The sequence below is a fragment of the Asterias rubens genome, chromosome 17 (genome assembly GCF_902459465.1).
Source record: "Asterias rubens chromosome 17, eAstRub1.3, whole genome shotgun sequence".
Classification (NCBI taxonomy): Eukaryota; Metazoa; Echinodermata; class Asteroidea; order Forcipulatida; family Asteriidae; genus Asterias; species Asterias rubens.
This window is the reverse complement of record NC_047078.1, coordinates 7,076,690-7,101,974: the sequence shown is the minus strand read 5'-3', so window position 1 is coordinate 7,101,974 and position 25,285 is coordinate 7,076,690. Positions and strand designations below refer to the sequence as shown.

At 37.3% G+C, this 25,285-nt stretch overlaps 1 protein-coding gene across 3 annotated transcripts in view; it reads left to right on the top strand.

Moving 5' to 3' along the window:
- LOC117301351 (roundabout homolog 1-like) overlaps positions 1-23,147 on the top strand; it is an 85,110-nt gene extending 61,963 nt beyond the window's left edge. For 2 of the 3 annotated variants that reach the window (XM_033785276.1, XM_033785275.1), the window contains 14 exons: positions 1,583-1,695; positions 2,930-3,149; positions 4,348-4,641; positions 5,152-5,313; positions 6,002-6,038; positions 6,759-6,982; positions 10,663-10,822; positions 12,117-12,418; positions 12,870-12,935; positions 14,189-14,860; positions 17,085-17,189; positions 18,216-18,398; positions 19,484-19,600; positions 20,576-23,147. In XM_033785276.1, the coding sequence (XP_033641167.1) occupies positions 1,583-1,695; positions 2,930-3,149; positions 4,348-4,641; positions 5,152-5,313; positions 6,002-6,038; positions 6,759-6,982; positions 10,663-10,822; positions 12,117-12,418; positions 12,870-12,935; positions 14,189-14,860; positions 17,085-17,189; positions 18,216-18,398; positions 19,484-19,600; positions 20,576-20,793 (2,873 nt within the window). In that variant the 3' untranslated portion in view covers positions 20,794-23,147. The remainder of the gene's footprint in view (positions 1-1,582; positions 1,696-2,929; positions 3,150-4,347; positions 4,642-5,151; positions 5,314-6,001; positions 6,039-6,758; positions 6,983-10,662; positions 10,823-12,116; positions 12,419-12,869; positions 12,936-14,188; positions 14,861-17,084; positions 17,190-18,215; positions 18,399-19,483; positions 19,601-20,575) is intronic. The other variant, XM_033785277.1, reaches the window with a different exon arrangement.
- Positions 23,148-25,285: the final 2,138 nt, after the last annotated feature.

Sequence of the window (25,285 nt, the reverse complement as noted above, 5' to 3'; positions counted from 1 at the left end):
AAATGCTGATGGCTAACCTCTTTACTACGAAGTTCAATTGTATTTCATTTCTGACAATTTTTAAATGTTTTTAAAAGGGTTTTTTTTTTTTGTTGGGAATGATAAGGGGAACCACCATAAAGCCGTGTTTATACATGTCTGTCATGCTAAAACGTAAAGTAATCAATAATCAAGTAATCAAGTACTCAATAATACAAAATGCCCCTTTCTCTAATTGTGATGCAAGGAAATTTGAAATTTGTGTGAAGTTTTCATCAGAAAAACTAGTTAGAAGTAGTTATTTGTTCTCGCTGCTGTAGGCAGCGCCCTGCACAGCTTCAAGCTTGAAACTGATCAAAATATAGTTGTTTTTTGCACATTATGAACTCATACCCATTTGAACAAGTTACAGTGGTTGTACATTATTAGTTCATCAGCAGCGCCAAATCTAGGCTAACATGCTAGGGGGGCACTTCTAAAGGTGGGGGGCATTTGTGGCCAACTAAAAAATGCAGCTTTTCTTTGCAGTTTTCTTTTAAACTGGCCCCTTTTCAGCCTTCTTTTTGTGCCATTTGCTATGTTTTTGTATAATAATCTGATGTTAGTGCAAAAACAAATGCACTGTGGTCATAAAAAGAATATTTTGTTAAACATTGTAATTATCATGGTATGTCATGTAACTTTTTACTCTGGAAATATTTCATCTCATCAGAAGTCCAGATTTGAAACCACTTGCCCCCCCCCTAGTCTCACCAGTGTAGTGTTAGGATTGACACTAATAGCCTCCCTTGAGATGGAATAATTAATGGAAGCATTTTCCATAGAAACATATGCCACATCAGTTTGGGGTAAAATGATACAATGCAATACAATTAGAGCATCAGAATTGATATCAAGTTATGATTAATAGTGGAGAGAATTGGTTTGTGTTACATTTTGATGTGAAGGATTGGAGCAGGTGACCAATGGAAGATGTTGATGTTAAGAAAATAATCAAAGCATAATTGATTTGCTTCATCAATTTTACAAGTTGTTGTGATTTCTCTATTTTCTTATACATTAATTGGCTTTGAAACTTGCCTCACTGAGTGTTCTCACTGGGCTGTTTCTTACGCACACATACAGCACTGACGTTACAAAAAGGGTATAAAAGAGTGGCGATGGGGTCTTAAACAGCTGTTCAAAACCGCCAGGGTCAGAAAGGGGGTGTGATAAAGGGGCACGGCCACTACCCTGCACAGTTTGAAACGGTTGTTTAAGACCGAGTCATAACTCTTTTATTTCTATTCATAAATATGATACAATTACTGTCTCGGGTATATTTTGGATGACTAGCAAAACTTTTTGCCAACTCAATTGTTGTACTTAGTATTTCAATGTGCATTTTTATTGCCTGTGAAAAAAGTTATACAGGCATGTGAGACTTCCTCTTTTCAGCTGATTTTCCTCTTTTTTTCTTCACTTTCTGTGAACAAAAGTATTGGAATATAATCTCTTCCTCTTTTTTTCTTGCCCGGTTTTCTCTTTTCCTCTTTTTTCATGGATAGTTACTCACATGCCTGGTTATACCGGACCAACATTGCAATTTGTTTCTTCTTTTCAGATGTTGTGATCAGGCCAGGTAGCAGTGTATTACAGAATAAGCTAGACACATGTGGGATTAGTATACAGTCTGTAGAGGCTTTGGATTCTACAACACTACAGGTTACTTGGCAGGTATGTACAAAATGTGGAAACAAAATTTCGCTTTTGACACTTTGTTTTGTCGGAATAATGAGTTAAGGCCGAGTCACACTGCAGCGATAACGAGAACGATAAAGATCACGACGCAAAGAGAACACATTCTATTGGTTGAATTGCTCCACGCAGAACACATTCTATTGGTTGAATTGCTCCATGCAGAATACGCACACGCTCATTCAACTAATAGAATGCGTTTTCTTTGCGTCGTGATCGTTATCATTTTCGTTATCGCTGCAGTGTGACTCAATAATTATCCTATGCGACCACAAACCACTCTACAATAATATTCCTTTTCTCAGTTAAATATCGTACCTGACTCTCACTATACTTGTTAATGTTTATTTCAAGGCTATATGTGTTTTTGTTTGGCTGAGCATGCCTACCACAAGCTTTGGCTTTTATTGTCCAAGGCCCACACTTCGTGTATCACAACTTATATATAAAATAACAAACCTGTGAAAATTTAGGCTCAATCGGTCATCGGAGTCGGGAGAAAATAACGGGCAAACCCACCCTTGTTTCCGCACGTTTCGCCGTGTTAAGACATGTGTTAAAAATAAATCCGTATTTCTCTAAATCGAGAATTGATATTGTCTTAATGTTTTCTCAAAAAGTAAAGCATTTTAAGGAATACTATTTCAAGAGAAGTCTTTCACCATTTCATTCTGTAAACCCTGTCAATTATTTGTAAATCTGTGATCTTAAAAAAAAAATTATGTACCGAAAGTGTATAATGGCTTTAAATGTTTTTAAAATAAATTTTCATGTTTTTTTTTTAAATAAATTTTCTTTGGTATGTTAGTACATTGTATATCTTGTACAATTTTTACATTTTGGTATTTTATCTGTTGCTGTGCAATTGGATTATAAATTTCATGTAATTTTTATACATGATAAAAAAAATAATAATTAATTCAATTATTGTTATTCTGATTCTCTGTTGGAATGGAAATAAATGTCTTGAAATGAAATGAACAAATTGTTGACAAAAAATCTGACTGACTTGTTTTGATTAGTTTGATAAAAGATTTTAGGTCTGAAGTCTTTTTCAGCAGGCATCTGAAAGCACACAAATTTGCGCAACAAGGGTGTGTTTTCTTTCACTATTTTCTTGCAACTGTTAGTACCAATTGAGTCCCAATTTCCACAGACTTTGTTATTTTTAAGGCTAATTTTGATGTTATTTTTGTTTTGATGTTTTTCTCAGGTCAACAGACACACGGCATACATCAGTGGTTACCACATTAGAATCCAATCGCTGGAGGTGAATTGGTCCAATACCATCACCATGGACACAGAGTCAGCTCGGACCCAGTTACTGACTGATTTAACTCCATGGACTCAGTATGCAGTGACAATTACACCCTATAAAGGACAATACACAGGGCAGGAGAGTAGAGTTGTCATTGCTAAGACAGGACCTGATGGTAAATACATTTCACAATTCAATTCAATTCAGTTGATTATAAACATCACGTTGAAAAGGAAGAAAAAAAATTGTTGATAAAGATCACCAAATAATGATAATAGGGTCATTCTTCAGTAAGTGTCTCTGTCCCTATAACACTGTATAGACGGAAAATGCGTTATTTGCAAAAAGTATTTTTTGGCGATAACTATCATGAAACAATATTGTGATATTATGGTTTTTATCACGATAGTTATCACCAGTGATGCGACCAGCCAACCAGGAAAAACAGAAACGGAACAAAAGCAGTGGATTATCTTTTGAATTTGTAGTTGAATAGATGCAAGCATTAGGCATGAATGACATTCTGAAACGCTTGGTGTAGGTTGGTTCTATAAGAACTAGAGGGCGCACTGGTGATGCTGCTTGCACAAATGTGACGGTACCGCAAGGAGAGACGCGCGCCATTCTGCACGCGCGTTGAATATGAAGTACACGTTGGAATTTGTGTTTATTGAACGCTGACGCGATGCTGTTTTGTCAACTTACAAAATGGCCGCACAAACACACGCTGTTCGATGCCTGTTTTGTCAACTTAGAAAATGGCCGCCTGCGCGTATGCCGGGTCGCGTATATAGACCAGTGCGCCCTCTAGTTTTTATATATTACTCTATGGTTGAGGATGAATTCTTCCTGATTTATTGACAACCACTGAAGAGTGAAGTCTAAAGTCAAAAGCTGTTAGAGTAGACACTCTATCTAACTAAATTAAAAAGTAAAAGTCCCCTCGATCCACTAAAGCAAAAGTAGTGTAGTCCTGGCGATTTTCTACCTTTTGCCTAGGTAGTAGTTTATTAAAAAGCAGTGCAGTTATTTTTTAGAATAAGAAGTCTCCCAAATACGGAAAATCTACCTTGCGGTAGTAGCAGTTAAAGCAAAAAAAAAAAACACACAAATAAACATCTGGAAGTCTGTGGAAAAACAATATGTGTATTATCCGAAATAAACAACTTGGATCTTTGTATCACGTCAATATCATTGAATATATATTTGGTTTGCGGTAACCCCATGTGTGTGTATCTACTTGCCAGGTAGAGTTTGTTCTTAGAGAACTGTCTTGCTTAATTCTACTGCCGCGGAGTAGATTGTTCGGGTATTCGGGAGACTTCTCAGTTCTGAAAGACATACATTTATTGCATTTCATTTTATTTCTACAGTTCCTTACTCAGCTCCAAGGAGCGTGTTTGGGGAGAGTAATGGTTCATCAGCCATTCTAGTGGGTTGGCTTCCTCCCCCTGTACACATGGTTCCTGGTATACTTGCTGGTTACAATGTCTACGTCTTGGGAAACAGCTCGGATCAACACAAGAATGTTGTGGCGGGTAACATGAGCAGTAATGCAATGGTGACGGGGCTGGACCAAGGCAAGGCATACAGAGTTATGGTTGCTGCATTTACAACTGCAGGATCCGGACCGAACAGTACTGAAATTACTGTCAGAGTTCCTCCAGGTAATTATTCAGATGTTGCCTAAAGGCACTGGACACTATTGGTAAATACTAAAAATATTTCTAGAATAAAATCTTACTTAGTATCAAGCAAGGGAGAGCTATTGATAGTATAAAACATTGTAAGAAACAGCTCCCTCTGAAGCAACGTAGTTTTTGAGCAAGAGATAATTTCTCACTCAAATATTTGAATCTGATAGCCTAAAAGACTTCAAGCCTGAAGTCTTTTTCAGTAGGCATCTAAAAGTGCATTTAATCTTTGCAACAAGGGTGTTTTTTCTTTCACTATTCTCTTGCAACTGTTATTACCAATTGAGTCCAAATTTGCATATGTTGGGATACGTCAAGTGAGAAAACTGGTCTTTGACAGTTACCAAAGGTGTCCAGATTTTGAGAAATCTACTCGCTGTTGAAGAATTTGAAGCCAGACAAGTTCTCGGCCACCAAGTGTTCCAAAGTCTCCCATTGCCTCAATGTTCATATAATATATTGGTTGTGTTTTGTTTCTTGTAGTGTTGAAGACCGATGATCTTGGAGGGAGTATTACGATGATTGTATCTCAGCCATGGTTTATTGCTACCCTGGCTAGCCTCATGTTGATTACTATCGTCTTTATTACTGCTTGGTTATGGAGAAGGAGACAGAAACAGAAGCAGTCATCAAACATTACTAAAGGTATATTCAGATCAGGAGAATGGACGAGAAAGTGTAGATTCGTGGATAGAATGTATAATAATTATAGTCGATATTTATAAAGCACTTTAAATGCATCTCAAAGCGCTGAAACATACAGTATGTTATGCAAGGTATGGGACTGGGATAACCTGTAGTTGGTTATTGTGTTAGCGCTCCCTCTTGACTGGTTGTAGAAAGGGTGTTTTGTAGTAGTGTTGGCATCCATCTTGTTGTTTATTAAAGTCATGTACACATGTTTAGTTAACCTTATTCAGTGAGTTAAAGTCAGTAATTGAAGTTACTACAGGGACTAAGTTTGAATTGTGAAGGCGCAGGCGAGAACATTGTTGTAATGAATCTACATTTTAGAGTCTATTCTCTGTCTTCAACTGTTTCCCCCATTGATTATGTTAACAGTTATTGTAACACTTTATTTCTTGATGCATTACTTTGGTTTTTAAAATAGTTTTTTTTTTTTTAGTTGGGTGTTCTTTTCTTTTATTTTTTTCCCATCACACAAAAGCTTAACAAACAAAAAACCCCATAATAAACGCCTGTTGTTTATTGCACTAATTTGTGTATAGAAAGTGTGTGGTTGGGTCAAGTGGGGATACCCAATTAAAGGTATCATAAAAAAAGGTTTGTATATATTTGTTTCATTTATAAATGTGTTCTTTTTAAACTACAGCTTCCATTGGCAAAGATACTGGTGTGATGCAGAATATGTAAGTAGTTTTTATTTCATTGGTTGAATAGTTGAGACAGTCTTTGAACACAGATACTCAATTCCCAGGATTCACTCACTGTTCTCATTATGCCAAGAGTTTTTGTTTTCTAAAATGTTTGTATGCAAGTAGTCTCCAGGCACACAAAGCCTAAAGGCCACTTAAAGGTGTGGGCTACAATTAACTTTTTCTTTTCCACCTACTCCTGGGGCTGAAACAGGGTTACCCCTTCAGTCCTTGAGGATGTAGTATTAAAGAGAAAATCTGTTGTATATAACCATGTGTTAGTGGGAACTTCCCCCTCTACTCTTGATGCATTTGGTGGCGGGGGAATTCTCGGAACTTATAAATTTCTGGGAATTAATATATCGCATGTCAATTGATAAATTTTGGCAATTGATTTCATTTCTGGCAATTGATGCAATAATTGTGGGCGATTAATATAGCCTATTGTTGGTGACATTTTGCTTGACATCGATTAATTTTTTTAAATAAAATGCTCACTGAGCAATTAACTCCAAACGGGAAATTAGTTTTCGTTTATTTCTCATCTAATATGACATTTCAGACAAATATTTCAAGGCTGTGTAAGTTTTATGTAAATCTGTGTTCTTAGACGTTTTTTTCTTCTGCTTACTAATTCTATAATGTTCCTTTAACTGCAGTATTTCCGATATCCAAGATGAATGACCAATCAATATGTGTATGGTTTGATTGCAGTGGTGGCGTTGGTCCTGGAACTACGGCGATCAACCAGAGTAATAGCCAAGCCTGGGCAGAGACTCAATCCTGGCTTCATACTACGGCTAGCGATGGACACGGTAACCATCCTGGATGCATGACTACTTGCTCTCATGCAAATAGCTCACTCAGCGATACCTTGGAAAAAACCAACTACTTTTTCCCTAACTGGGGCACAGGTGCAAGCTGGTACCATGCTAACGGTGCGCTCACTTCATGTAACATTCACTAATCCCACACCACACTCCTACCCCCCCCTCCCTGCTATGGCATGAAACACTCTTACACCCGTTCCAGAGTCGCGCCGAACCAAATTCTGAATTAAGTTTATGAAAAGTTCGACGTCTGAAACAGTTAGGAGAGACTGGACTTGCTAGAAGTTGAACGATCGACTGTTGCAGTCAATCGACACGACTATGAAGTGCCTTGGTTTCAGACGTCAATCTTGTCATGAGCCAAACCTAATGTAAATGTTATGTTAAGTTCCCCTGTCTGAAACCAAAATTTAATTGGGTCAACCCAGAGTCGCTCCTAGTCTATTTGGTTCGGCGACACTCTGGAGTGCCTGTCTGAACTGGGTGTTGTCTAACCTACTCCCTTATATAAAGCATGGCTTATGGATGGATGTTGATATTACTCAAAATATATTTATGAGTTACTTTTTTTTTACACAGTAAATAATGATAATAATAATTAATAAAGACTTGTAATGTGCACATATCCACCCTGCTGGGTGTTCAAGGCGCAATTGTCAAAAGTTGAGAAGTTTCAGAACATTCTTTCTTTACAGAGAAACAAATGAAAGGGCAATGTTTTATAATAGATGTTAAATTTGCATCGGTTTTAAAGAATATTAATGTTGGTGTTTACCCATACACCGATGTGTGTTAGCACTGTATACTCGGTACTTCCCCGAGTCCTGTGAAAAAATATCACAGGCATGTTACTCGGGTGGATTCGGATTCGAACCCACGACCCTTGCAATTCTAGAGCAGGGTCTTACCAACTAGTTTTAAGTGAAACTGGGACTTAAATTGATTTCAAGTCAGAGGGCACTGATTTGTAGACTCGTTACTCTCCACATAAATTACTCATGAGAAAATGTTAGGAATAAACTTAGCTGTTGCAAACTGCTTACCAGCCAAGATAATGGTATATTAATGCAAGATGCAAAAGAGAAATAAGGCATAAAATTTTGTTGCCATTATAAAATAATGTAAAAGTCATCTTACTCTTTAGTTGTTCCAATCCCAAAGCATGAAGTGAATTTGTTGACAGTCCTCCTGCCAAATGTAGCATGTTTGTCTACTTGTTTCCCAAAAAACTATTACTAAATTCCGATGTTCGCTTTCACTGGCTACAAAAACTTCCATGGATTTTTGAAGAAGTTGTTTATTTGTGTTAAAGGGAAGGTACACGTTTGGTAATTACTCAAAACAAATATTAACTTAAAAACTGACTTGGTAACGAGCATTGGGGAGCTGTTGGTAGTACAAAACATTGTGGGAAACGACTCCCTCTGAAGTAACATAGTTTTTGAGAAAGAGGTAATTTCTCACTAAAATAATAAAATACTTCTGGCTAGAAGTCTTTTATTGCTATCTGAAAGCACACAAATTCGTCCAACAAGGGTGTTTTTTCTGTCATCATTTTCTCGCAACTTCGATGACCGATAGAGCCCAAATTTTCACAGGCTTGTTATTATATGCTTATGATGGGATACACCAAGTGAGAAGACTGGTCTTTGACAATTACCAAACGTGTACAGTGCCTTTAATATTGAACCCCTGAGCATCTCAAGCTGCTCCTTATTATTATTATTATTATTATTGTTATTTATTCGGCCAAGACAATAATGTTCACAAAAATGCAGTATATACTACAAGTAAACATACTGAGGAAAACTAGTATAAACTTTATAAAAAATAACACAATTTGATCATCAAAAAACAGTTAAACAACCTTGTTGACTATAACACCATTGTGGTTGTTTTAATCAAGAGATACGTTGGAATGACTTTACAAAGTGGGAAAGTTACGTTCTAACTTTGCATGATAAGGGTGTGCTATTTGAGTTAATACTTCAGCATGTTTTGTTTGCTATTTTACCTATGCATGGCAGTATGACGCTAAGTATGAAAAGCTATTAAACAATTCTTCAATATGCTCCACAATGTAATTGACATTAAGCTTTAACTGCATGCATGATTTGCTTTAAATAATTAAGTTGAAAATGCCCGTTTATTTCATTTCATTTCATTTCATTTCATTTAAGTTGCAATCTTTGCTTGATACCGGTTGTGTAGAGGTTTTTATTCACATTTTTAAAACTGTTGCATTAAAAATACCAATCTAGTTCCATAACTATTTGAAGTGTGCTCCTTTGTGAAAATTTCAACATAAGTTAGAAGGAGGAATTACACTTGCTTTAGAAGAGGTGTTGAAACTCACTTCCGAACAACATAGCCGGACATCGACCTGCAAGTTTGATAAAAGAGCTTGCTTTTGAAAGGAAACACAAATGACTTGCTATAGGTTTAAAACATCATGTTTGACCCCCCAAAAAACAAAAAATAAAATGCGCTGTATTTTCTACCGCTTGGTGTCGCTCTCAAATATATTTGTATCACTTCCAAAAACAGTTATTAACGACTGGAACACATAACAACCACAGACATCATATCCATCACGAACAATAAGAACTTTAAAGGAGCCTTAATCCACCTCTAAAGCAACTTAAAACTACAGCGCAACAAAAGTGAAAGAAAAACGATTAAAATTGTGCAGGATGAAATCAGTTATACCCCTGGAAGTGATCAAAAATACTATTGAGAGCGCCCTCACGCAGTTAAAAAAAATATGGGCAAAGGGGAGTCATTGAGATAGTCTAATATTGCAACATGATTGATATAGAAGCCTCTACCAATCCTGTGTACTTAACTATCATTTATTTTGCAGAATTTTTAAAATGAGCCTAACCTGTAACTAAATAACTTCAATGGAAATGATCAATGGAAACAAATTTTATTTACCCAATTTCTGTGTATAAGTGCGATGCTACATTGGTGTATTCTAACTTATAACTTCCTGACCACTAACTTAAAATATGGAACCTGCTCTGACAAAAAAATCAGCACAAATCACACAATATATTGTTTAAAATGCAATTCATGAACCTTTTTTGACTGAGACTTTGTCCAGCTTCAGTCAGTTTGAGGACTACAATAATATTTGGTTGCTGAGAATGTGTGGCAAGGTCATTTCATGCTAAAGTGACAAAATATGAACATTTTAAGATTGACAACGGTACACTTGACTGAAATTTTTGCTAGAGCAGGTTGCATACACAAACTATTCTGCTTTCTAAATGAAGAAATGGTGTGACTATAATCTACGTGTATTGAGAATATTTCTGTTTGTTATTAGTTTGAACCTCTGTTACAAACTCAATGTTGAAAACAAGGTCATCTGTAAAAACAATTTGTTTTTAATTTATCAACAGTTGAAACTGTTCCTCTCATTTAGATGAAATGGTGTACATTCGTAAATCAAAAAATCTGACTTGTATATAATTATATAAGTCTCCTGAAGGCGAGCAGAGTATACTGTTCGAAACAATGAGACCACACCGGCTCTTCTCAGAGCCAACACTCACACAAAAGAGACTTAGGCCGTGTCGGAAACGGCGACTTCGGCTACAGCTACGGCTAGATCGCGCGCGTCTGCCTATTCTTCAACACTGGTAGACGCGCTGATCTAGACGTAGCTGTAGCCGAAGTCGTCATTTCGGACACGGCCTAACACATGGTTGTACCCACAAGTTTACTACTTGTTTATAGTATTTCTTCCTAATTATAATTGAGCTTTTTATGTTGGGTTGCAGATCCTGAGATGTGTAAACAAACCTTAGCTACAACCGACTGTCAAATTGAGTGTAAGGACGCTAATATGTCGCAGCTAGCTGAGAGTCAGCGCAGTAGTAACTTTGATGCATCTAATCCTACACTGTCTACATTTCAAGGCTCCATTCCCAGACAGAGAGGGTGTGTAGACAACTCATTGTTCACAAATAATGATAATAACAACAACAATAATAATAGTGGCTTCTTATATAGCGCTCAGGTTCGTCACGTAGTGACGCTGATGGCGCTTCAACATAATTACCCCTGGTCCTTAAATCATTCCTTAAACCATCTCAGCTCCCTGTGGAGTGCACAGCCAGTGCCGCCAAATATGTACCACACTAAAGCTAATTCAATCACAAGAACCATCTCTGCCCATACCCCTGGGTGGAGAGAAGCAATTATAGTAAAGTGTCTTGCTCAAGGACACGAGTGTCACAACCAGGATTCGAACCCACACTCTGCTGAACAGTTTGAATTCGGTGCTCTTATTAGCTCGGCCACGATAGTTACTCAGATTCTTTTATTCAGGGATTCTTCCGCCTTTGGCAGAATTCCGACTCTCTGTCGTCGAAAATCCATCTTTTATTTTCAGTTGAGACTTTTTAAAATCACTGACTTTTGAAAAATTTAATTTAGAAGCGGCAGACGAGTCAAATCCTTTCTTATACTAGTCTGCCGGATCGAGTCAACAAATTTTTCCTTGTCACAATAAGTGAGGGGTACGGTGGTAAAATCACGAAGAGATTGTGTGTTCACATAACAAATTTCAGTGTACATTCAGTTTTTTAAATATTCATAAATAATTGTTATCATCTGTATTTTTTTACTATTGTGATGTGCATCTGTACATATTTATTATGGAACTTGGGCATAATAAATTATTAAATTATTATCGTTGAAAGGGTAAAACACCAACATTTTGATAAAATGTTTAAATTTTAGCTTTTATATAAAAGCTATGTTTGAAGCACTCTACACACTTCTGTTACTTCTATCTTATTACATGTATATGTATATTTGTAATGTGCAAGCATTATTGCTAATTGATTGCCTGTTTCGAGTGCAAGTATTATTGCTGATTGATTACATGTATTGAGTGCAGGTATTATTGCTAATTGATTACCTGTATTGAGTGCAGGTATTATTGCTAATTGATTACATGTATTGAGTGCAAGTATTATTGCTAACTGATTACATGTATTGAGTGCAAGTATTATTGCTAATTGATTACCTGTATTGAGTGCAAGTATTATTGCTAATTGATTACCTGTATTGAGTGCAAGTATTATTGCTAATTGATTACCTGTATTGAGTGCAAGTATTATTGCTAATTGATTACATGTATTGAGTGCAAGTATTATTGCTAACTGATTACATGTATTGAGTGCAAGTATTATTGCTAATTGATTAGCTATTATGATTGATCCATTAGGAGTCCTGAATATGCCGTTGTGGAGAGTGAATTACACACGCCTTGTTGTCAGGGTAGTTACCCCAGAGCGCCTCATTTACTCTGTATCCATGACACTGAGCCCTACGCCTCTGCCACCCTGGTATTACCTCCTAACATCAGAGAGTATGCAGCCAGGAGACAGAAATGTAGTGACAGCAGCTCTAACTCAGGCTCTGGGTATAATACCCAACCGACTGGAGTCAGAAAAACAAGTCGCTCCGGACTGGAGAATGTTGCGTACAGTAGCAGTGGCTCTGGACCACCTGCTGTGCCCAAACGAGGTTAGTGCACACTTTATGAAGAAAAAACATTTGTTTCTTCAATTTCAATTCAAGTTTATTTATTTCTTCACATTTTACAAGTCTCGCGAACAAAACGATAAATTTATTCCTTGGTAGTAGAATAACGAAAGACAGCTCTCTAAAGAACAAACTCTTCCTGGCAAGTAGATACACACCCTTCCTGGCAAGTAGATACACACATGGTGTTACCACAAACAAGTTGTTTTTCCTTAAAAAAGTGAAAGTTGTTGTGCACTATTAGAAACACTCGAGGTTATTTACTGATTACAAAAACAATTCATTACAAATAACATACATTTTTTAATTTTGTTTATTGCAGTTTTCATGAAGAGGTTATTTAAACTAAATCAAAATTGCCTAAACTGGATGCCTAAACTGAGCCTTTTCTAATGTCTGTTAAATGTGGATCTTTTATTCTTTTACTCTGTAGATGGTAGTATGCCAAGTGCTTCTGATTGTCCGAGTTTGCCGAGTGATTCAGGAGCTAGCTCAGCAGGTATGTACGATGACTCCATCAGTCCACAAAGCATCAACACTATAACAGTTGTGCTGGATTTGTTATGTAATTGTGAAAGGTTGTTTAATATCAAGCATTTTCAAAGATCACCTACTTAAGACACTAAAAGTTCACAGATTTACAAATAACTTACAGGGTTTACAGAAGGTAATGGTGAAAGACTTGTCTTGAAGTATTATTTCAGGAAATGCTTTACTTTTTGAGAACTCATTAAAGAAATATCAATTCTCGATATCGAGAATTACGGATTTATTTTAAATACATGTCATGACACAGCGAAACGTGCAGAAAAAAGGGTGGGTTTTGATTTTTTTTTTCTCCCGACTCCGACGACCGATTGAGCCTAAATTTTCACAGGTTTGTTATTTTGTATTTAAGTTGTGATACACGAAGTGTGGGCCTTGGATAATACTGTTTACCGAAAGTGTCCAACGGCTTTATAATCAAGTTGGCTGGTCTACATAAATGTAACAAAAATGAATGTGAACCGTCTCCTTGCATCGCGCGATCTGTACGGGATATAGTCACACAAGGCGTTTGTACAGTACTTAACAGATGCAGATATGTCAACCAAGTGTGCTTAAAGGCCTTGGACACTATTGGTCAGTGTCAGAGACCAGTATTCTCACTTGGTGTATCCCAATCCAGGTCGAAATTCCAGTTGAACCTAGTTAAACTGGGTTTAACTGGAACTAGTTGAAACCAGTTGATAAACTAGTTAAACACAGTTAAAACCAGTTGGTTTAATATGGAAAATGGACAGAGACCAACTGGTTTGTAATTTCAACCTAGTTGAACACAGTTAAACCTAGTCCAAACCAGTTGGTTAATATGGAAAATGGACGAGTTTGATCACTATCCAGTTGAACCAGTTGACCCCAGTTAACTAGGTTCAACTGGAATTTTGACCTGGGAACATATGCATTAAATAACAAATCTAAGAAAATTACAATTGGTCATAGAAGTTGCAAGAGAATAATGTAAGAAAAACATTCTTATTTAACAAATTTGTGTGCTTTACAGTATATTCATCTGCCTTAATAAAAATGCTTCAGGCCTGACGTCTTTTATTATTTGAGTGAAATACAATACATCTTTCTAAAAAATTTCATTGCTTCAGAGGGAGCCGTTTCACACAATCTGTTATACACCCAGCAGCTCTCCATTGCTTGTAATACCAAGTTTTTATGCCAACAATTATGACAAATAATTGATCTGATTTTATCTTGTAGGGGACAGGGGAAGTAGAAAGAAGAACCGTCATAGAGGAGGCTCCAAACAACAACCTGCACGCAACTGGACTGAGTTACTGCCCCCACCTCCTGAACAACCTCCAACTGACATTGACTCACCTACTGGCACTACACCCTGCCTAGCACCCTGCTCACATGCGCCTACTACTAATGCACATATGAATCAAGCACCACCCTGCTCCCATGCTCCTACTAATGGGCACATGGATGGGAAGTGTTGTTCATCTAGAATGCATCCACATATGGACACAGCACCAGCCCCACCTATAAGACAACATCACTCAATGACTCCAGCATACCCCAACAATGACTCTCATCACACCTACCCTGGGGGAGTACCATACGATAACCATGCATCACATAGACCACAACCAACAAACTCATTGCCTAACAAACTAGGCAACAATAGGAGTGGTTCCCCTGCAGATCGTATGCAGCAATCCCGTCACGATGTACCTGATAGACCCACAGAGGCTACTCAGTCACATCCAGGGGGATCCTGTTTAGCAACAAAGCGGTTATTTGAGGATCCAAGACATGAGCAGCTTGGTAAAGAGTTGTTGGAGTTTAATGATGACATGTCACAGAGTGAGATACTGTCTGACAATGACTATGCTCCAATGTCTCCTGTGAGAACAAGACCAGCAATAGGTAATTACATAGTGCAATTCAAGTAGTCCTACGTCCATCACTAAGCAAATTCTCAAATATGCATTTTGTTTTTTTCCCTTTGTCCTTGTACTTTTTCCCTTTGTCCTTGTAAAGGAACACGTTGCCTCTGATCAGACGAGATGGTCTTTGAAAAGTGTTTGTCACCTTTTGTTATAGAATGCATATGATTAGAAAGATATTTTAAAAGTAGAACATAATGATCCACACAAGTATCACTCGAAATTGCATGGTTTTCTTTTTACCTCATCGACTAAAACGGTCAGCCATTAACGGAAGTCAAATTTTTGACTTAAATGGCCGATCGTGTTAGTTCGCACAGTAAAAGGAAAACCATGCAATTTCGAGGCAAACTTGTGTGGATCATTGTATTCTACTATTAAAACATCTTTCCAACCATATGCATTTTATTTTATAAAAAAAAAACGGTTACAAACGCTTTTTATAGACCAAATAGACTGTACACACACAATTTCTGGTGGTGCACAGTACCCCAGTCTTAAGAATTTCCCTATGGATACCTTTACTTTTCCTTTGTTTCTATTTTTTCTCGGTATCCATAATGTATCGAAAATGAGCACCCCACAAGCTTTCTGAAAAGTAGAAATCATTAAAGGCAGTGGACACTATTAGTAATTACTCAAAATAATTATTGGCATGAAACCTTTCTTGAAAACGAGTAATGGGGATAGGTTGATGGTATAAAACATTGTGAGAAACCGCTCCCTCTGAAGTGCCATAGTTTTCGAGAAAGAAGTAATTTTCCACGAATTTGATTTCACGACCTCAGGTTTAGAACTTGAGGTCTCGAAATCAACCATCTAAACGCACACAACTTCGTGTGACAAGGGTGTTTTCTTCTTTCATTATTATCTCGCAACTTTGATGACCGATTGAGCTCAAATTTTCACAGGTTTGTTATTTTATGCATATGTTGAGATACACCAACTGTGAAGGCTAGTCTTTGACAATTACCAATAGTGTCCACTGCCTTTAAGTGTAATTTTGTTTACATACAAAAAATTACAGAACAACAAACACTTTGCCTTTTTGAGGTATGGCAGACACTATAGTAGTGCACTGTTTGGTTTGGGTGTATCAGACAAATTTACCTAAACCCACTAGGGTCATACAAATGTGTTCACCGTATCTCAAAATGGCCTATACTGTTGAGTGGACTCAACCAGTGATAATGTTTTAATTAACAAGTCTTTGCAAGTTGGTTTGTAAGGGTCGACTCACCATTCATTAAGGCTCCAACACACATGACTACTTCTGATACTTTTTCCATGGTGCTCTGTTAAGATGTTCCCTAAGAGAGATTAGCGGTAAAATTTTGTAAGTATCTCTTCAGTAGTGGTGATTCTGAACAGAACCGGTGGTTTACGACTCAATGCTTCAGTTGCATCAGTAATGCTCTGATCTTCTTCTCTTGAAGACGATTAGACCGATCGAAATGTTGAGTCATACCACCGGATCTTCTCAGAACCAACACTACTCAAAAGAGATATTTACTTATAGTGTTTCCGCAACCTCTCTTAGTTGTTTCCAATTAGTAGAAATTGTGTGGTCACAGTTGACAGTGGTCTTAATGACCTGGGCCCAATTTCATGGCGCTGCTTACCGCCGAATTCTGCGCTTACGATCGCGATTCCCCGCTTACGTGTAAGCGCCGAATTTATGCGCTGGCCTTGTAAGCATAGAATGCCTAGTAACGTTAAGTACGCCTGCGCAGAAGCTAAAATTCGAAATACGCTTGCCGTAAGCACAGAATTCCCTGCTTCCGTAAGCGGCGATTCTGTGCTTACGGTAAGCAGAGCCATGAAATTGGGCCCAGTACTAGTACTTTCTCAAAGAAATCCAGGCCTATCTAGGATCAGGGCCCAATTTCATAGAGCTGCTAAGCACAAAAATTTGCCTTCATAAAAACAGGATTACCGACCAAATGTCCACGTGGTTTTCAGGATAAGCAATTAAAGCTGAATACCAGTAGCAAGCAATGCAACAAATGGAAATTTGGTTAGTAGTCCTGTTTTTATCAAGGAATAAATTTCATGTTAAGCAAATTTTTGTGCTAAGCACCTCTAAGAAATTGGGCAAATTTATCAAGTCCTACTTGGGAGACATTTTTAAAACGTTTTTGTGTGAAATGTATGAGGTGTTAAGGGTTGTTGTTTATTGTTGCGATTGTTTGTCGTATACACAGAGGATGAGCCGGTCTATCAGCCACAGTCACTCTGCTTATCAGAAATGGATCTTCCAGTTAGAGATGATTTGGAGACTGATGTAGAGTCTGAGAGCAACTGCACAGGTAAGATTACCTTATTGTTTAAGTACCTTATTAGGCACTGTACACATTAAAATTGGTGATTGTCAAAGACCAGTATAAACCTTATGCATTGACGCCATCCAACCGCCATCTTAGAGGTAAAATGGTGACGAAACAATCGAAACGCACAGATTTGTACACGTGGCGCACAACAAGATTGGCCACTGAACAATTGCTTTTTACCTCTAGGTGAGGGCACCCTACTGAAATGATGTCATGTGCTTAAGGTCTATTCCCACTTGGTGTATGCCAACATATGCATAAAATAATAAATCTGTCAAAATTTGGACTCGATTGGTCATCGATCTTTTGAGAGAAAATAATGAAAGAAAAAAACAACCTTGTTGCACAAATTGTGTGCTTTAAGATGCTTTTATGAAAGGCAGCCTGAAGTCTTTTAATATTTGAGTGAGAAGTTACACATTCCTCAAAAACAATGTTACTTCAGAGGGAGCCATTTCACACAACAGCTCCCCATTGCTTAATTGTTACTAAGTTGGTAGAGCGCCGGCACGTTAATCCGGAGGTCGATGGTTCGAATCCCACTCTAGTCAATTCTTTGTTCAACCCCAAAAATCAAGTAACTTTTTAGTAATTTTTATTTTTTAGTAATTACCAATAGTTTTTCAGTGCATTTATACTATAATCATTATGACTAAGACGTATTAGTGAATTATTGTGTGCCTTATTTAACTATTTTACTGAATGAAAATAGCCAACGGTCATTAGACGAAGTGTTTCAGTGAAATGAATACTTTAAGCAGTAAGAGATATAGACCTTCGTCACTCTGTCACCATGTTGGTCATGTTCCCTGTTTCCCTGTTTCCAATAACAGTAATGAATGTACTTCATTGCGCAAACATGCCACCAGACTATTATTTCGTCCAGCCTCAGTTTGGTTACAATGAGTTGGAATGGAGTAAAATCAAGATGACCACACCGTGATAAAGGCCTTATAAGACAACCACATTGACTGTAGTACATTATTTGATATGATTGACTTGTAGATGCTATGCTTGGATCCTGGTCATCAATGAACGGTAGTTCTAGCAGTGGTCGTCATAGCAGTGTTAGTGAAAGTTCTGATGGTTCATTCTTTACTGATGCTGATTTTGCTAGTGCAGTAGCAGCAGCAGCCCAGAGTTCTGGAATGAATGTTGTGGGCTCCACGGTCACAGATCCACGAGCAGGTAAAATTAATTCACATTTTCACACTAATGGTGTACTTTTCTGCATCCCTGTGGAGACATGTTTTGTTTGTCCCTGTACGCTGCTGTCGGAACACAGGTCCAAAAACACAAACAGGGACAAAGCCTTCACAACTCACTGCCGACCTGAAACTGTGGAACAGTATACTATCTCGCACCAGAACACTGGACACTGTTTCGTCTAGTTTTCAACTAGTGGTTTAAACCCACCGAGGCTTGGTTCTTGATAATTTTACCGAGACGAAGTCGAGGTAAATTATAAAGAACCGCAGGCCTTGGTGGGTTTAAACCACTAGTTGAAAACTGATTCAACACACTTTAATTCCCATTCATAAATACCTTTTCGGTCGAAAAGCATCAACACGTTTTGGTCAAAAGGTAAAATAAATGCAAAAATTAAATTTGTTCAATGATTTCTTTCAACAAATTCCCCCTCCAGCTATGAAATGGTAAAGCCCTCGGGTAAACAACTCCTTATAAGGAGATTGCTGTGCGCGTCGCGCGTGATGTGGCACAACTGTTCCAGCCGTTGCTCTCGACCAATAGGAATGAAGAAACCCTTTATAAGCACAGGTGCAAGCTCGCGTGTCATGCCCATGTTTCAACACTTTTTACTGGTGTTATGTCATCCGTTCAAACAACCCCTCGTGATGCCCTCTCGACCAATCAGAATAGATATTGGAATAGATTTCATGGGTTAGTTTTATTGTATATTTCCACATGTATGTAGGATTTAAACGTTTGCATGCTGCCCAAAAAACCCAGAGGTATACTTTACCTTTATTACGTACATATCGGTGTATCAGAGTGTATTGACCCCTTGCACGCACGTCACCTACGGCGACTGTGCCACGCTTACCATTTTGGTGCGCACATAGGTTTACCTGTAAATGCAGCGTCGCCTGAAATGCGCCCTTCACTGAATAACGCACAGTGTAATTGCCCACCAATATGGTGCATCCAAGATTATTCTGATGATGACGTTAGGTGAATTGGGTCAATCGGTGTATTATCAAATGAGCGTAATATAGTTTTGAATCATGATTGGTTTGATATGTTCTTTTCAGGTAAAAAGCACAGTAGGAGAGGTTTGGTCACACCGAAAGCTGGCACTAATGGCATGGATGGAAGTAACTCTGGACACTATGGTTCTCATGAACACAGTCATCGACATGGCAACCAAGGTATTTTAAAAAGATGATCATGTGTACATTAACACTCTGAACTTCAGTCATTATATAGGCACTGAACACATTTGGAAATTGTCAAATTGTTGGGGTATACCAACATATGCAGAAAATAACAAATCTAGGAAAACTTGGACTCAATTGGTCGTCGAAATTGCAAGAGAGAAGTGAAAGGATAAACACCTTTGTTGCAAAATTCTGTGTGCTTTCAGGCTTGGTAGTCTTTTACATTTTAAATGAGAAATAACCTCATTCTCAAAAAGTGCATTACATCAGAGGGAGCCGTTTCTCCCATAGTTTTGTACTGACAACAGCTCTCCATTGCCAAGTATGTTTTTATGCGAACAATTAACCAAAAGTGTCCAGTGCCTTTAAGACACTCTGCCGTTAATTTGCAGAGAGGAACATGATGTGAGCTTGATGTCCCTATGGGGGTTGAAGAAAGTGTTTTTTTGTTCCCTTGATATGTTTTTTTGCTCCCTTGATATGTTTTTTCGTTCCCTTGATAAAAAATTAACACTACAAAAACAAACTACCAAAAGAAAAAGAAAAAAAGTACCCAAACCCTTTAAAGAAGGGTAACTGTTTAAGACCAGTCTTCTCATTTGGTGTATCTCAACATATACATAAAGTAACGAACCTGTGAAAATTTGAGCTCAATTAGTCGTCGAAGTTGCGAGATAATAATGAAAGAAAAAACACTCTTGTCACACGAAGTTGTGTGCTTTCAGATGCTTGATTTCGAGACCCCAAAAATCTAATTCTGAGGTCTCAAAATCAAAGTCGTGGAAAATTACTTCTTTTTTGAAAACTATGTTTCTTCAGAGGGAGCCGTTTCTCACAATGTTTTTATACTATCAACCTCTCCCCATTACTCGTTACCAAGTAAGTTTTGATGCTAATAACTATTTTGAGTAATTACCAATAGTGTCCACTGCCCTTTAAAGCTTACCATAATATCTTTGTGTACAGGAGGAATAAAGAGAGTAGGTGAGAATCCACACAGACCATCCATGAATACAGCTTCAACTCATCCTACATTACCCATCGGAACAAGACAGCATCGAGATAAACAAAACAGTCTTAAAAAAGATCAACTGATCCTGCAAGATACCAACGAAATGGGCCTCACGGTCACGGCTAATCCCATGGCATTTGCTCTGGAGAAAAAAGAAACTTTAAAAGTATAATTATTTAATTAATTAAGAGTTTGATCATATATTTCAGATATTATTTTTTTGAAAAGCCCATCGTGTTTAAATATTATTGTCCTGACTTAACCGGAGCTTACATGTACAGATAAGAGCTGCATATGTTAGGAAATGAAGTAGCTGAGCTTTAATACTGTCATGACTTTTATCAGACTACAGCCATCGTTGTCATATACAAAGATAATGGTAACTTTCATTTCTTTAAAGGTGACCAGACTAGTTTCCCTTCCAGCCTGGGTTTGGTTAGGCCGAGTCCGAAACAGTGACTTTCATTTCTTCAAAGGCCAGGTGTCGATTTCACAAAGAGTTAGCCTAGAAGATACACAAAACGTATGGCTAGTCCTAAGTTAGGACGAATAACTGGTCCGAACTCGAGATAAGACTAGTCCTAAGTCTTTGTGTAATCTACCCCTGGCTAGTTTCTCTTCCAGCCTTGGTTTGGTTAGGCCGTGTCCGAAGCGGCGACTTTGGCTGCAGCTACGGCTAGATCGTCTATTCTTTAACACTGTCAGATTTAGCCATAGCTCTAGCCGAAGACGCCGTTCAGTTGGCCTTACACTGAATTGAGGAAATCAAGATGGCTGTACAATGAGAAAAGTCTTGAATTTAATAAGATGATATCAAGTGAACCTTGTAACCAAAGAGATGTCCAGTACTTTGAATAATGTTGGAATTACGGCAACTTTTCTACCTCTGGGGTACAATGTTTGTGTCCACCAAACCCGATTCATTGAAAACCATAGATCAAACAGAACTCTTTTCCAAATACACACAGCTTCAAACTGTTTCAAACTTTCGAGTCTGTGCTGTGGTTTTAAAAACAGGTGTATTGAATTGCTGGTGGACTTTACCTTATGTAGAAAATGGAGTAGAATTTACCGGCTTAGATGAACGTATAAATATCATTGTATACAAGCCTACATTTAAGATCAGTACTACAGGCGTAGTCTGGATCTATTGATTATTATCAAGCAAATACAGCTCGGCTTTTGTAACAAATTATTGGTCCCATTCTGTAATCGATAAAGTCACTCATTAGTATCCCTGTAATTGGCTGATCAATTTGATATCATAATAGTAATGGTGAGTGCTTCAACTGTACTGACTCAACTACCATTCACTAAAGTGGTTTTGTATTGTATGAAAATTAACACAACTGGCTTTGGTGTAATCCTACCATGCATTCCCACCTGGACTTATATTCTGCGATGTTTGCAAAGCATTTTACAGTGTGGTCGCGGTAGGTTTACTGCACAGAGCTGTTCCCATTGGAGTTTTTAGCGGCCCTGATAATTTATAGGAGGGGAGATAACCAACCATGATTGTTATGAATTAACACTATTTTACTAGCATTAACTGTTAAACATGATCGATATTTGTAACTTGCCAATCAATTTCAAAATCTTGCAGACTAAAACAAAAAAAAAAGTATATATATTTTTGTGTTTTTAAATTTCGTAACAAATGTTTTGTTATATTTGGGATATCAGAAAATTGAAAGAAATCATTACCATCTCATGAATAATTCAAACGTCATGGTTAGATTTTGAATTGAACGATACTGGTAAATCACTGGTTATGTTGACATTTCATGTTTTGTTGCCATACAGTTTTTTATGATGACGGTTCTGTTCCAGTACAAAGTACCAATACTCCACCACTAGAGGTTTATACAAAGTTTCAATTATGACTTTTACAACCTAAATTAAAGCTAAAAGCTCCATCTGTTTGTGCTCTTGTTTCACTTAGAAAACGTTTTCCTTCTGACAGATAAGGTGGCTTGATAAAATAAATCTTTCTGTCTTGGTTAAAAGCTTCCAGGTTTTCACTCGAAAAGTGAAATGTCATAAAGTATTTATACAGAGCAGATACAAATGTTTCTAAGGAAAAGGTCTCGATGTCCCAGACTTCACGTACTTCACAACAATCTTCCCCAAAATGTCAAATCTTCCCAGTTTATGTCTGCTTACACAATGCGTTTAGATTCAAACCTGTCAATGGACTTTCACTTTATATGAACACAAATGTTTTATTTAGTAATTTAAGAAAGTGCTTTAGTCATACCAGTATGACTGACAGAAGCACTGTCTTTTAGTTACCCTTTCTTGCTTATAATGATCTAAAGCAATGCTTACCTGATGGCAAATCTCATTACATTGCTGTGTCACATTATGTCAAAATTGTGTACTGCTTTTGACTTTTGACAAAACTTCCCTATAGTTTCGGTAATACAATTCTTCCTTCATTTCTTTGTGCATCATATTTATCACTAAGGCAACGTTCAAAGGTGTTGATCTTAATTTATTATCATGTATTAAAGACATTGGACACTATTGGTAATTGTCCAGTCTTCTCACTTGGTGTATCTCAACATATGCATAAAATAACAAAGCTGTGAAAATTTGAGCTTGATTGGTCGTCGGAGTTGCGAGATAACTATGAAAGAAAAAACACCCTTGTCACATGAAGTTGTGTGCTTTCAGATGCTTGATTTCGAGACCTCAAATTCTAAACTTGAGGTGTTGAAATCAAATTCGTGGAAAACTACGTCACTTCAGAGGGAGCTGTTTCTCACAGTGTTTTGTTCCATGAACAGCTCCCCAATTACCAAGTGTCCACTGCCTTTAAGCTTGGCATTTCCTGGATTCATGGTTGCGTTTTGTTTGACGAATGGAATGAGCTAATCATCTCATAATGCAGTCATTAAAGCCCCCTTTCGTATGAGAGCAATGTAGCAAAGGACCCTTGCTAAAATGTAGCATGGTTGTCAAATTATACATTTGTACCTCGTGTGAAAACAATTTTTCTATGGTCCAAGTTTTCTTACTAAAATTGCTATATTTTACAACCATGCTAAAATAAAGGAAGTGACCTCAGTTAAATTGCTGTCTTGTGAATAGCACTTAAGCAATAGATTTCAGTGCGGAGAAACTTTGTCATAATTAGAAGCAGTATGGAAACTATAGCCTCTGATCACACTGATGTAAAAAATGGGACAATCAATTTCAGGGTTTTTCTTTGTCTTTGTGCACTGGTGATATCAATGCAAATAATGCCAAAATGTTTAGCGTTCATTCATGAACACATAAAGATAATATTCCTAGGATTGTATTTAAAACAATATGTATATTTCTGTACATGTTCTTAAGACAAAGCAATAACTTTGAACAGAAATGGAAATAGGATGTCATATTCATTCAATAAGCCAGTTTAAGTTCAACTAATGCTACATGTCTTTTGAAATGGTGTATTCAATCACAATGCTAACATTCATTTGGGCAATAGGAACTGTACATGATTGGATGAAAAGTCTGTAAATTAATAGATAGGCTCACTTAAGTAAAAAGAATTTATGAGATGTGTTGGAAACTAAACTCAACAGGAACTGAGGACCTCTGGGTTTGTTTATTGCATTGCTTAAAGGCACTGGACACTATTGGTAATTGTCAAATAACCAGTCTTCTCACTGGGTGTATCTCAACATATGCACAAAATAACAAACCTGTGAAAGTTTGAACTCGATTGAGATAATTGAGATAATAATGGAAGAAAACAAAACCTTGTCACATGAAGTTGTGTGCTTTCAGATGCTTGGTTTCGGGACCTCAAAATCTAATTCTGACGTCTCAAAATCACATTCAAATATTTAAGTAGTATAACTTCTTTCTCGAAAACTACGTTACTTCAGAGGGAGCCTTTTCTCACAATGTTTTATACTATCAACAGCTCTCCATTGCTTAGAAAGTTTTTATGCCAACAATTATTTTGAGTAATTACCAATAGTGTCCGGTGCCTGTAACTGGGTACTACATATCAGACAGCTGTGCAGAGACACAATGGTTTTTATTTGATATGCAAAGTGGTTAACAATAATTGATGTCATTGTTACCTAGGTCTGTTGTTACTTATATAATAAGATGCCATAATTGCTATGTTTTGTTAACAATCTTAAGGTTAGAAACATCACAATGAATTGAAACTGATCACACTACCAACTGTTCCACAATCATTTGATTTTAATTGTTCCTTTTGAGACATTCTTTAAATACTTGGCAATTTAATATCTCAGTGACAATTATTATTATTTTCTTTTGAACATTCCAACTGGATGACCGCCTCGATAGTAGTTTGAGCTGTTCATACTTGGTAACATGTGACAACAAAAGGCTTATCGTATTGGCTATAAGCATAACACTAGGTTACCAGCCAGAATATCAAGACACCTTTGACTGATTTCCTGTGCCGGACAAATATTATTTGATAAACCATTTTGTGGTTCACTTTTAGCATCTCAATTGAGTTTTGGTACACATCTTGAATACATCACTCTCCATGACACACAATGGGCATAAGGAAGATATTAGAAAACAATCTTTATAAGATGTCCGAATGTTTGCTGAGGATATTTCTTGTTTTTGATTTAAGTAACTAATGAGCTATCGCTCCCCAGAATCAATGGTCTAGAAACATG